The 14,025-nt window shown below is 38.5% G+C and overlaps 1 protein-coding gene across 3 annotated transcripts in view; it reads left to right on the top strand.

The window, feature by feature from the left end:
* LOC137188222 (gamma-aminobutyric acid receptor subunit gamma-3) overlaps nt 1-14,025 on the top strand; it is a 69,039-nt gene that overhangs the window by 37,347 nt on the left and 17,667 nt on the right. For all 3 annotated transcript variants that reach the window (XM_067597748.1, XM_067597746.1, XM_067597747.1), the window contains 2 exons: nt 2,335-2,555; nt 6,745-6,827. In XM_067597748.1, the coding sequence (XP_067453849.1) occupies nt 2,335-2,555; nt 6,745-6,827 (304 nt within the window). The remainder of the gene's footprint in view (nt 1-2,334; nt 2,556-6,744; nt 6,828-14,025) is intronic.

The following is a 14,025-nucleotide window of genomic DNA, read 5'->3' as shown; positions in this document are numbered from 1 at the left end:
AGGTGCTAAAATCACAACAAGTACCAGGAACTGTCACATCTGAGGGTTTACGACCTGTATAGGGTGTCCTCTTTTTTCATGTAAACAATACTGTACATGATCAAAAATAGCAACATGAAACATGAGCAATGAAAATCTTTGTGTTTAGTTTCAGATCTTGACAAATTACAGTACCACATATGATATGTACCCAACCTCATATAAGATGTTCATCATTTGAAGCCTACTGGATGAGTGGCAAAGCATTTCAACTCTACAGCAGCAGTCTAGTGGATAGTGTCATTTTGATATATGTGACATATCGCTGCCTGAATGAATATGATACTGCAAATATACTCTGCATAGTTAGTAGTTTTACGATATGTCAGGCAAAGCCTGAACAAACCCATACCTGATTGCATCATGGGAAGACAGTACAGTATTTTTCACATGTATTTAAACAAATAGTTGGACATTTTGAGAAATGAAAACTGCACCTCTAAATCTCACAAATTAACATGTTGTATCTCAATATGAAAACTAACATGTAAAAACGATTGGAGGTCACTGTGCCCAGCCAAGAAATAGTCTAGCACAGAACCTGCCATAAGATCACATGTTGTTATTACATTGGAGTAGGTGGATTTTGTTACCTTTGGACAGAGCCAGGCTTGCTGTTTCACCAGCATTTATGCTAAGCTAACACAATGTCTATACAGCCTGCAGTAGCGAAAGCAGCACGTTAGCAGAGCAGCAGCAGCTTCAGTCCTCTCAGTGTCATAAGATGGATGTAAGTACAGTATTGAGTGCAGGTCGCCTGCAAAAGTTTTAGCAGCATTCAGAACCCAACACACAATCATTGTAGTAAAATGTGTAAAAGAAGACAATTGTCTTGAAGTGTAAAAATAAGATTCGATACATGTTTCTCAGCAAGATAGAGAATAAACATAATTCTCAAAATGTCAAACTATCCCTTTAATGGAATGTGAAAGCAAAAACTATGCCAGTTTGAATTTTTGATTTTACAGAAAGTCAAGTAAAAGAAAGATCAGCTCTGATGATTAAAATCGACTTGTGTAAGTTTTACTGAGGTAAAAGTAAAGGACTTCAGTAAGTTATTTAAGTATTGAATATAACAGTGTGAACAATTCAATCACTTTTAGAAACAAGCAGAAATATGACATCTCAATCTTCAGCCTCAGAAAACTTAATCATTGTCCTTCACAGACACCGTGACTCCTCGTCTGTCCACCAGTCGTCCCTCTTGAGTTTCCTGCCGGTCACCTGACCCTTCTCCTCCCTGCATACCTGTCCCTCATCACCTTGTTAAGCAACTGTACATAAATACTAGCCACTTTCCTTCTCCCATTTGCCAGATTATCTTTGTTGCCCTCCTGCTGTAGTGTTTCAGCAATTCCTTCCTACCTGTACCTTCCTGTAACCAACTTGTTATCTGCCACCTGGGTTTAAAACGTGCTGCATGTCTCTGACCTGCCGTCCTCCATTTGCCTATTTAGATTTATTTGCCGGATTATGTTGATGAATCCAAGTTGTTTAACCAAAGTTTCTACTAATTCCGCCTGCATTTGGCTCCATTTTTTTACAACTAGAGATGATTCAGTATATCTCAGATTTGGGCCAATGCACTGACATTATTGCACCAAAACCTTTGGAAAACACAAGATGAACTGTCAGCTTTTTTCTGTATTTAGAAGCTCATAGGTCATTTATTTTTGTATGGTCATTTAGTCCCCAAGTGCATTAATTGTTATGAGATTGGAAAAAAAAAAACTAAATGATACAAACAGAATTGATAGTCCAGTCCATCAGTAGTCCAACTGACTGTATGCTCTCCAGAGCTGTAGTGTAACTGGGTCTCTTCATTAACTTTACATTAGCTGTAACATGTGTATCCATCCAACACTTCATTTCTGGTAACAAAAGTTGAGGTAGCTGTGGAGGTGCTGACAGGAGCTTAAAACCAGAGGCTCACTCCCAGATGCACTGCAGCCTTGGAGAGTTTGCTGTCAGCACAATGGTGGGTTAAGCAGATCACTGAGAGGTGCCAGGTGAGGTCTGTGCTCAACATACGGACCAGTGAACCAGTAAAATGATAAATGCTCTGGCTGGTGAAAATAATGAATGATAAATGCCGTACAGAGATGTGTTACTGAAACTCATAATACTTCAATTCAGTGTCATTTAAAAAGAAAATAAATACTCTTGAGAAGCAAGTGAAGTTGTTTTTTTCTATCCTTCACTAAACTAAGGACAGAAAACATCATTAGTGATGTCATTGAAATTAAATATTACTGCACTGTTAATCCACTCACGTCTTTTAATTTTCTCTTTTAGGAATACCAAATCGACATCATCTTTGCTCAGACATGGACAGACAGCCGTCTCAGATACAACAGCACAATGAAAATATTGACTTTGAACAGCAATATGGTGGGACTTATTTGGCTCCCAGATACCATCTTCAGAAACTCCAAGAATGCAGATTCCCACTGGATTACAATGCCGAACCAGCTCCTCAGAATATGGAATGATGGGAAGATACTTTACACCTTGAGGTAAACACAGAAAAGCTTTTATTTGGCCAATTTATTCTTCCTCTCTTCAGTGTCTCAGTGAAGAAATACACTGCAGAGTTAAAGCTTTAGAATTAATGTTCTTGCATACCCAGACAAATTTGAAATGGAAATATTATAATTATATTCTTCATTAATGAATAGTGCTATCACTATAACCAGTACACAACTTACAGTATCATTTAGTTACAGTATACGGCTGCTGGCCTGTTGATATGCATGTGTATTATGAAATTACTTGTTGGGATACACAGACTAAAGTCGACTGTTACTGAAGTAACACTAGGTTTGGTTGTGTTTCAGTGTTTGTTTTATGACTGGACATATGCCAACCACATTATAAAGGGAACAATAGTCTGGATAAGTTCTTGAGTGAAATTCCAAATAAGTAGCTTGAACATACTGTATTACCCAGTAAGAGTATTAGCCAGGTTAGTTAGGCATATACGCATGCATATACTGCATACTGTTTTGATTTCATGTACTGTACTGTACCTTTGCTCTCTCCATTTGCCTGCTGAATGCTATCATGCAAAAATTTTTAACTCTGATTTTGGTGATTCTGTTGTTTTAACTTGTTGAATAATTACATGACATGTGTCCCAATGCACAGCAGGAACGAAGCTGCTCATAGAGCCAAAAGATAAAACAAATTTTGCACAGAGATGAGGCAACTCCCTCTCCAATCTTGAAGAAGAATAAATCAAGTTTTAAAGTTTAGGAAAACAACTGCTTATTATTTAAAGTCCCCCTCTACTCAAAAATATGTTTTTCGCCTTCCAATAGTTGGATGTTTGAGCTTCACTATGCAGAATGATGTACAGTATGTGCAGAGTCTGACACTGGAAAGCTGTTTTCACATTCATCTGCTGTGCTCATTGAAAATACAAATTTTAGTAGCGGGCCTGTGAGCATGATTTGTGGCATCACAAATAGTTTGGAAGCCAATCATGGTCTAATATTCAATTTATACAAGTATGATGTGGAGACTTGAAGCCTCCAGTGCACAAACACTGAGAATGGACTTTACAGTGAAGTATATGGACACAAGTACATCTTGTGTCCAGCAGTTAAATTTCTGAAATGAAAAATATTTGCATATTTATTGATTCTGGATTTTTATGGAGGGAGAAGGATGAGATGTAATTTTAAGGATTTCGTGGAAAAAACATACAAGACACAAATTATTATTCAAAGTAGAGTATTTTATATACATTTTAAAACATGTCTGGAGGAGATCTTCAAAGAATAGTCGACATTTTGGGAAATATGCATATTTTGCTTTCTTGAGAGTAAGATGAGAAGATTGATCTTCTGATCTAACTCTTGAAAAGAAAGTGAATAAGCATGTTTCCCAAATGTCTAACTATTGCTTAACATTTGAAAGTATTAATGTCATTCTAAAGTCCCAGTTAACTTTAAATCAGTCAGCAAGTCTTGTGTCATTCTGTTTGTAGAAAATGGTAAAATATATATTTCTTGTAAACTAAATAATATTAATGCATTTAATTTGTACTGCACTTTTCATTTGCAGTGAATCTCAAAGTGCTACAGCGTTAAAAACATAAACATATAACATGAAGAAAATAAGAGTTAAGATGAGAAACACTATGCTATGAAGATTGGTACAGTATGTAGTGCATACTCATTTTATTCACTAAGAAATTTATGCAAAACACTTTGGGACACAAACATTCTCCAAAAAGAGCAGTGGAAAAGTAATTAGCCTGTCATTACCAATTGTAAGTGCAAATTGCCTGTGTGAGCTTAAAGACCAATTTACTAAGGCAGCCACTCTCGTGCCCTAAAGCCCTTTTTGTAATTGGAGCACTCAACATTAATATGATCTGCTCCTTCAGTAATAAGCATCTCTAAACTGTCCTCAATCTTTTTTGGCACTGGCCTTATGTTTAAACATAAGACATCTCCAGATTTAAATTGACAATGTTTATAAGGACTTTTCTGAGTTTTTAGCTTAATCTTTTGTACATATGTGGATATATATAAGATTCCACTGCCTAAACACGTTGGACTCCTGGAAATGTGACAATTCACAGATTGCGCGCGTATTTCTGCAAGAACAAAAGAAGTATCACATTTGCTATGAGTGAGTCAAGTCACAAACAAAGTCCAGTGAGATTCTCCCTCATGGAGCTCTATTGATATTGACTATTCAGGAGCGTGCAAACTTTGAGGAGTAATATCCGTTGATGGCATGAGAGAAAGACAATGAAATGTCATTTGGTATTAATTGAGCATTGGCTTGGCTGGAGTAAACAGAGATGACATTTTGTGATATCCATGCCTCTCCCACATGCACGGTATTGTCCCAATTCCATGCTTTAATGAGGTTGAAAGATCATACCAGAATTACAGTACAAAGATTTCTTTCCTCTGCTTTCTTCTCCTATGTTTTCTTATCTTTGTTGATTCATTCACATACTGATTTTTCTTGTTCTTTTTCTCATACTGTGGACTTCATTTTGCACTCTGTGTATTGAGTGGACAAAGCCCATTGTTAAGAGGAACTTCCAGGTTTTAACATATTTTCCTCTCCTTTTCTTCTCTGTTTTCTCAGTCAGGTGGTTGTATTTTCAAGGGAACCCAAATTTGAAATGCTTATCTTCATCTTAATTTAGGCTGATCTGTCAAACCAGCCAGTTTGAGGTCAGGGCACTCTTAACGCTGCCTGCAGCCTCTTTTCCCAGAGAGATAAGAAATGTGACTTGCTTTAACTGGTTTATAATTGAAGGTCAACGACATATTGGCTGCATGATTACATCCACAGTTTTGTCTGGTCTTAAGGGGCAGCTGGCCTTTGGCTACATCACCGATCTTTCTAACTGCAGATTTCCCCGAGCAGTTACACGTGATAATATCTGTGCAGGTTTGTTGAAGCACACGTGGTGCCAGAGCAGTGAGAAATATCAAGATATACAATGTCACATTGTCTCTCCACACCAGTGTTTCTCAGTCCTGGTTCACAGAGTGGATACAGCTGGTCACTCAATATCCCTGAAAATGTGTTTTTTATCAGTGCGGTGAATTAGAGGCCACTGAGGGCTGCCGACGGTCTGTCAACAGTGCAGTTCCTTGGTTGCCACTGGAGGCTCATTAAAGTAATCCCCCTTTAATTTTTCCTAGTGAGGTATTGAGTCACACGGATACTGTATGTCGTTTATAGCAACATTACAGAGAGAATAAAATGATATTTTCAACTACTGTATATTTGATTTATAGCTCAAGATACTTGAACTACTAACAAAATTAGTTTGGCTTCTAATTGAGGATATTGATATTTACTGGGGCTGCAACTAACAATTATTTTATTATTGATTATCTTTCAATTATTTATTTACTCAGAGTCACATTTTGTTCGAACTAAAGTCCAAAACCCAAAGATATTTTTAAATATAAAACAGAAAAGCAGCGAATCCTCACAGGGGAGTTACAATCAGGTTGGAGTTTTTGCTTGAAAAATAGCTGAAAGAATAATCACTTATGAAAGTATTGCAAATTAAAGATACTCTATGAGCTTTCTTTTTTTCAACTTGCATTGCTTACATCCAAGTTTGCTAGCTTGCTTTCATCCCCTGTGCATTTTTCTGGCACTTTCTCCCTTTTTTGGTGTGTGTTACCACCACCTGTCAATCAGAAGAGTAGTGTGAAACCATTGGCAGCGATGTGTATCATGTCACCCGCATGGTCAAGAATGTGTATCTTTGTACATGTGGACGAGATTTAGAATCAAATGCAAACTGGGTCAAAGTTCTTATTATTTGATTTAGATATTTTCTGCCAGAGTTTGCAAAACTTTTTAAAAAATACTGTAATAAAAATGGAGAATGATGTTCTTTACAAGTTCATGTGTTTTTGTAACGGTTGTTGACTACAAACAGTCTTTAGGGGAATTCAAGAAGTGGTTGTACTGGGTTCTTCCCCTCCCCTGTAGAACATGTACTGTAACTTCATTATTTATTTATGTCTCACACCACTTGTGAAGAATTGCTGCCACACTGGCGGTTGAGACATAGTTACCAGCATTTACATCCACATTCATGTATTTATGTCCACATTAAGAGAGTATGCATATGACACTTTAAAGGTCAGAGCGAAAAAAAAATCCTTTCATACCCTAGATCACAAAATAATGCTGTTGTTGTCTTTGCAGACTGACTATAAATGCAGAATGCCAGCTACAGCTGCACAACTTTCCAATGGACGAGCACTCCTGCCCACTCATCTTCTCCAGCTGTGAGTACACCTTAGTATCAACAAAGTACTCCATTTTCTGTCGTGTGTTTCTGGTTATTATGTTGAATTGTTTTTTCTTTCTGTACAGCAAGTACTCATGTACAGTTAGTTCATGTGAGTATCTGCTGAAACACCTGGATATAGCTGCTCGTGGTAGAAAGGTAGAAGATGAAAAACAGAATCATTTCTGAAGTGGCCACTTCAAGGCAAACACACTTTTAGAAGTCCAAGTGATCTAAAATCGATTTTTAAACAGCAAAAGTAGTAATGAGGGACAATGATGGCCAGGGGACTGAAGGACGATTCAAAAACATTCATGTAAGAGTGATTTATGTTCCGTTGTTTATGCCATGCCCACTGCTGCACTACACTGTGTACTGATACTTCAGAGTGAACAGATTAGTTTCTTCTCTGTCAATAGTCATTTCTTTGTGCCAGTCTTTTTGCAATGTTCTATTACTCAGAGAGGGAAACTTTAAACACAGAGACTGTCAGTAGTTACATTTGTACAATATGGAGCTTTATGGATTCACTGCATTACCTAAGTATACTTCCATAGTATTTATACTATTGTCCAACAAGTATAAAATATCTTAACCTTGATGACTGTGCTGCCCTGTTGCCTTGACATCATGGAGATCCACATAATATGTACAATGATTACTGTCCATTTGTCAAAACCTGCTGTGAATTGAGTTCATTCAGAAGCCATCATAGGGAAGCAGCATGTTAAATCCTTGCTTTTTCACATTCAGGCCCGTTTGCAGGTCGCTATGGCAACATTTGAACAATCTGGCTTAATGGGAGTTCATACAGAGGTATCTACAGAACTAAAGGAAAGATAAGTACGGTAATCTGAAGCTTAAGTGCATTTAGGTCCGCTAAAGTACTAAACTGCTTAAACACCACTAGCAGACTGTCTGTCCTTTATAAAAATAAGTATATAAGTACATAAGGTGCCATGAAACACATCTGTATCACAAATACATACAATTCCTTAAAGGTAGCATCAGTAGAGATGCAAATTCATGCAGATTCACTGAAGTGAATGTCATCAACATCTGTTTCCAGTGCAAACAGCTGATGAAGTAAAAGAAGCAAATGTATGTCAAAAAGAATAAGAGAGCAGTTTTCTACTAAGGGCCAAATCCACAAAGAATGGATTTCACCCACACCATGACTTGTGCAGCATTTGCACCTGCAAGCTGCCCCATTTTAAGGTCCTATTCACAAAAGATTTTGCACTAATGATATGCCGGCGCAAACACACCCATAAAGTTTTGGAGCTGACTGCAGTTTGCCCTTATTTTGCATCTGTTTGAGGGAGCGGAGTGGTTTCCAGTGTTTGAGGCTTTTCTCCACATTTCAGCACACAGATTGGGCCATAATGAAAACCGCAGAGAGCACAAAAGCCTTAAATTGTGTTCCTTTAATTAGCAGAGGTGCACACACACAGAGCTCTCAACAATCACAAACCAAATTTCATGTATTTTGCTTCTTTTACTTCTATAGTGTTTCTCATCTATAACATAATCTACTGAAATGTCTATCAAAATAGGCTACAGCTATATATGACTCAAGCAGGTCTGAAATATATTAGATTGATGTCAGAACATTTCAATTATGTTGTTCAGGTGTTACTGAATGTACCTGGGATTTTGCATCAGTACTGATGTTCTGTTTGTTGCCCACAGCTGGCTGTGTGTCACAGCTGGCTGCAGCATCAAACAGCAGTTGAAACAATAACTGTGTCTCCAAACTGAGAAAGAGGCTGTGCGCATTTACGCATGCAGCACAGCAGCACAGCAGCACAGCAGCGGTAACTTCATTAACACTGGCTCAGTCAGGATCTGACGGTATTTAATATTCTGTGTTCTGCTACACATCTACACAGATCAGCTGTTACACACAGATTCAGGTTTATATGGTGGAATTGTTTGTAATCAAGCAGCCCTTATGGATGGATCCTGAGCTCCATCAGAGCTGTCAGGACATTTTTATTTTCAAGTAGCTGAAATTCCAAGATAAGCCTCCCACCCCATACCCACTTGATCTCCCCCAATGTCTGACTGAAGATTTCACCCTTGATATCATTCAATATCAATTCAATATCATTCAGGCCTCACAAGCTTGAAGATTTGAAGTGAGAGAGAGAGTGAGTGTCCACACAGTTAGCACCAACTATCTGAAGATGCTGATAATGCCATGCATGTGGCAGTTAGTCTTTGAGAATTAGACTGTTTTTGCAACAAGGCTTATTTGTATAAAAATGGGCCAATTTTGCACCGAATGTATGAATATTAACTAATTGATATACATGCAGATGGAACAGGCGCACCATGACACTATTTGCTTGGCTTAGTTTGCAATGCAGTTCACCATTTGCGGGTGCTTTGTGAATCATATGCTAACTTTTTGTCTCATTTGCATGGGTTTAGCAGCTGCAAAAGCTGCACAATCCTCTTGTGGATTTGGTCCAAAGTGTGTCTGTGACCTAAAGCTATTTAAATACTGTACGCTATCCTTTGGTCCAACCTCGCTTCAAGACAGCTCTAAAAGGTGAAATTATTTTACCTACAGAGCAGAAATTGCACTCTAAAATTCACATTGTGGGTTTTATACTCACTGTTTGATGCTTGGATGTGACCTGTTGCCAGCCTGTCTAGCAGGACATACATTAAACCTCATGATGCTCTGAGGAATCAAGCAGTGTGTGAAGAATGAAGCATACTGTACTGTTGATGTGTTATCTTCTGTGGATTTATAGTGGCCTCTCAGAGAGATTTATTATCAAGACTACAGAGTGATTTAATTTGATAAGACCTTGCACCTTGTGCAGTATATTAGAGTCAGTGGACCCATCCTGCTGTGATCCATTAAACCCATTTCCTTACCTAGACATTACACTGGTTTCTATGATGATGTCTCTGTTTTCTGATTAAGTCAGATTTGCTTATCTTTAAAGCCGTCATACCTCTGGGGCATTTGAATAATCAACTCAGTACAGTGTTTCCGCTACCATTGCCTAGGAGGGGCAGCCCATCTTGCCAACAGGACCCCCCATCCCTCCTGAAAGAAACAAATAAGAACAAATGTAACTTATACTATCAGGATAGCAGGAGCACAATAGGCTCACACGTGTTCATGTGCGTTGCATAGACTGTATATGGTGTGTTGTAATTAGGGCCATAGAGGGGGCTGAACGCACGTAAATGCGTTAAGCCCCCTCTCAAATTCAGAAAGTTTTTACACAAACTTCCATCACTTTACAGCCGTTAGTTCAGAATGGCTCCTACCATAGTTTCTAGGAATGTTTGTTTTGTTTTCAGAGGATCATATATAATATTAACTGACATGTGCGGCATCAAATAATAATCTGTTAGACAAAATACAATGAAGTAAGTAGCTAGCAAAAACTGTAACTGTCTAGTGTATCTAGTGCTGCTGCTTAACATGACAGTAATGTTAATGTAGCTTGATAGTTTGGATAGCTTGACTGCTGATGCATTCCCACTGTGTGTCGTTTGTCCACAATTACTGTAATTAACACCATACAAGTTAAAGTTCCGCTTCATGTCAGACTTTTAAAAGAAAGGCTTTTTACATTTCCAGAGTGAGGGAATCAAGAGAGAGGAGACAGAAGTGAGGAAGAATTGCAGGGGGTAACAACACCCTAGGGTGTTGAAAGAAAAACAAGAAGTAAAGAACTGATTCAAAAGGAAGAAGGTGCAACTGATTCAAGATCAAGAAGAAAACGTTTGAGGAAAGAGAAACACAGGTGATGGAGGGAAATGAACAAATTCAAAGCAGGAGGCAGAAAAAACTGCTAAGGTCTGACTTACACCTCTATCTAGATGAATTACTGTTCTGTATATATTTTTAAAAGCACATTGTCCACCAGAAGCTCTCTCATAAATTGACATTTTATCCAGTTTTACTCTACATTTTTATGCTACTCTTTTAGATATGTAGATTTGTTTTACCTATATGTTTTTTAACAAGGTATATGTTTTTTAGCCATCGGATGCTCGGATCGTAAGTTTTAAATCCCCTGGTTGGGTTAGCCTGCCACAAGCGGATTTGCTGCTAGCACTGGCTTGTTTTTAGCATTGGAGCTAGCTAGCCAACGGGGACTGCAGACAACAGCACCTCTTTTTTTACTCTATCAACATGTCCTGTGAAGACTGTCAGCTGCTCATCATTTAAGCTCAGTGTAGAGAAATACAACAATAAGGACAACCACCTTACTGCGCACATCTATGACAATAGTGTCGACACCACGTATCCGTATCCGTGACATGCCTGCCCCATGACAAAACTAATAGTTTCAGGGGCCTACCGCCCTCTTGAAAAAAATCTTGGGGGAAACACTGGAGTACAATCATGGATGTATAAAGACAGCACCAGGCTTTGAAGAAAATTTGACATAGCGGCGAAACTGTGTAATTGCAACGTCACATGATGTAGAGATACAGAGATGTCTGTAAACCCTGTGAAATGACTCGTTTCACTATCATAACTTGATCTGTATAGGCTGATCACATTTCGAATGTCTAGAAGAGCCACACGATTGAATTTATCCTCATTCAAGTTAGCCAGAGGTATAAACTGGAAGTAGCCGGCTTGGCAGATGCAGAGGAAATATGGAAGAAGTTGAACTTCTTTGGCTTCATGCGCCACTGAGCGACTTTCATAGGAATGAACGGGGCCCGCCTCTGACGCTGTATCCAGTTCTCTTTATACATCCATGAGTACAATGCAAATATGCAGCATAGTTGGGACAGCAACTCTGTCAGCCAATCAATGGTTGTGATGTCATCACAGAGAGCCCTGCTGCCGATGCCTGCCAAATAAAATAGATAAATAAATAGCAGGGAAAAACAGCTGTGTAAAGAGGCGCAAATTACAAGGTGCTACATCCAACATGAAAGTTTTCAAATTTACTTATTAGTTTACACTAGTCTGCTACTAAAGCTTTATTATGATGATGATATTAAAATGCATATTTGCTTTTTAGCATTTTTAGCATTTTTCCACCATGACAAATATGACACAAACCACCCTTGAGCTTTCCCTGAGATACCAGCGTATGTATTTAATCAATAAATGAGGATGGAGAGATCAATGATATCAAAGTCAGTGCTCATGTCAAGTAAGACCAAGATGGAGTGTTCCCCCCTATCAGCCTACATAAGGATGTTATTTGTGACTTGTAACAAAGCAGTTTCAGTACCATGTTTTCGGCGAAAGCCAGATTGAAATTGATCATTATCATAGATAATATTCCCTTCAACAACCTGAAGGAGCTGCACAGCAACAAGTTTTTCCAGTATTCTGGAAATTAAAGGTAATTTTGAGATGGGTCTAAAATTGTTCAGAATGGATGGATCAAGGCCAGGTTTTTTAGAAGGGGCTGGACACTAGCTGTCTTAAATTGATCAGGGACATAATGAGGTGAGGGACAGGTTTATTATAGTGAGTACAGCGGGGCCAGTGACAGGTAGGACCTCTAAGGAGAGTAAGATATCAAGATGGCAGGAAGACAGGCACAGATGAGAAATTGTCTCTATGAGGTTGTGCATGTTAATGGGGGCAAAATGGGTTAGTAAATTTAAAACACTCCTAGGTGGATCAGAAGTGGATCGGAAGCACAATCTTGGATCTGATTCTATTGATCTAGTTGACAAAAAATGATAAATACAATTCACAGTCTTCAGTTGAGGTGACAGAGATAGCAGTGGGAGTAGGTTGTACAAGCTGATTGTGCTAAACAGAGCTCAGGGATTCTGTTTATTAGTAGTAATTAGGTCTGAGAAGTAAGCTGTTCTTGTGTCCTTGATTTTTTGATTGAGCAAAGTCAAAAGCTCTTTCATGTGTAGAAAATGAATATTGAGTTTTGTCTTTTTCCATCTGTGCTCAGCCCTCCTGTAGTCCTGCTTACAGCTACGGATTGCATCATTTATCCACGGAGAAGATTTGGTGGCTGCTACTGACCTGCTTGTAATAGGTGTAATGACACTTAATGCTAAGGAACACAGGTTATTGAAATTATTGACCAGATCATTAATGTTAGAGGGTTGAAATGATTTATTATATAAATCAGAGAAAATAGATGAAAACAGACATGTTATTAAAAATGTGGGAACATACTGTTCACCTCTTAATTGAAGCAGTTGCCTGGATGCAGGAGTCAAATAGAATACATTTATGTTTGGAGACAAGGTCTATCAATGAGAGGGATTTTATAGTTGGGCCTAGAATAAATATGAGGTCAAGAGTGTGGCCTCAGCTATGAGTTGAACCAGAGAACATGCTGCACCAGATTGAATGAATGAGTAATGTTTAGAAATTCAATGGCAAAGTGAATAGATAGCTCATTGATGTGGATATTAAAATCCCCAACAAGTATAATTCTATCATGATTGAGGACAATGGGGGATAGAAATTCAGAAAATTCTACTAAAAAGCTGTTGTTTGGTTTGGGGGGGCAATAAATTTAAATACAGCAGACAGGGTTTTGACAGTTGATTTTAAACATGAACATCTCAAAGCTCTGAAAGTTATCATCAGCAATGTGTTTACAAGTTAAATGGTAGCTGTAGGCAACAGCAAGGTCCCCACCACAGCCAGTGCACCTCCGGGAGTTCAAATAACTGTAGTTGGGAGGGCAGAGTTCGACTAAATGGCAGCAGTCCCAGGTCTGGTCTCCGTCAAAATCAGAAATCCAAATTATAGATAGCATTGAATAGAGCAAATTTAGCTAGAGTGAGGGATTGCACAGACTGCTTAATGATTGTAGTTCTAGTAGTTCTCTTGGGGGGGGCAGGGGATTTCCCATACTGTGACACTGGCCCTTTTCCACTTAAAAGGACCCGTGAGTAGGATTTAGTTTTAGATTTTAGATCTAGTGGTGAAGTTGCAGATTGCAACCAACTGAATACCGTTCCTCCTCCACTTATATGCGTGTAGTGGAACCCATGATGATCATGAAATTTGTAAAAAAAACACGAAAGGCCCTCTCTAGAGCCAGTGTTTGGTTTGTCCGTTCTGGGCTACTGTAGAAACATGGCGGGTTCTGTGGAGGTGGACCCACTCCCTATGTAAATATAAAGGGCTCATTCTAAGGTTATGAAAACATGATTCTTATTTTCAGGTGATTATACGCTAATTAAAACACACTTATGAATATTATATGCCA

Source organism: Thunnus thynnus, chromosome 8, assembly GCF_963924715.1.
Source record: "Thunnus thynnus chromosome 8, fThuThy2.1, whole genome shotgun sequence".
NCBI lineage: Eukaryota > Metazoa > Chordata > Actinopteri > Scombriformes > Scombridae > Thunnus > Thunnus thynnus.
The sequence above is the reverse complement of the archived record's forward strand: the minus strand, read 5'-3'. Positions and strand labels throughout refer to the sequence as shown.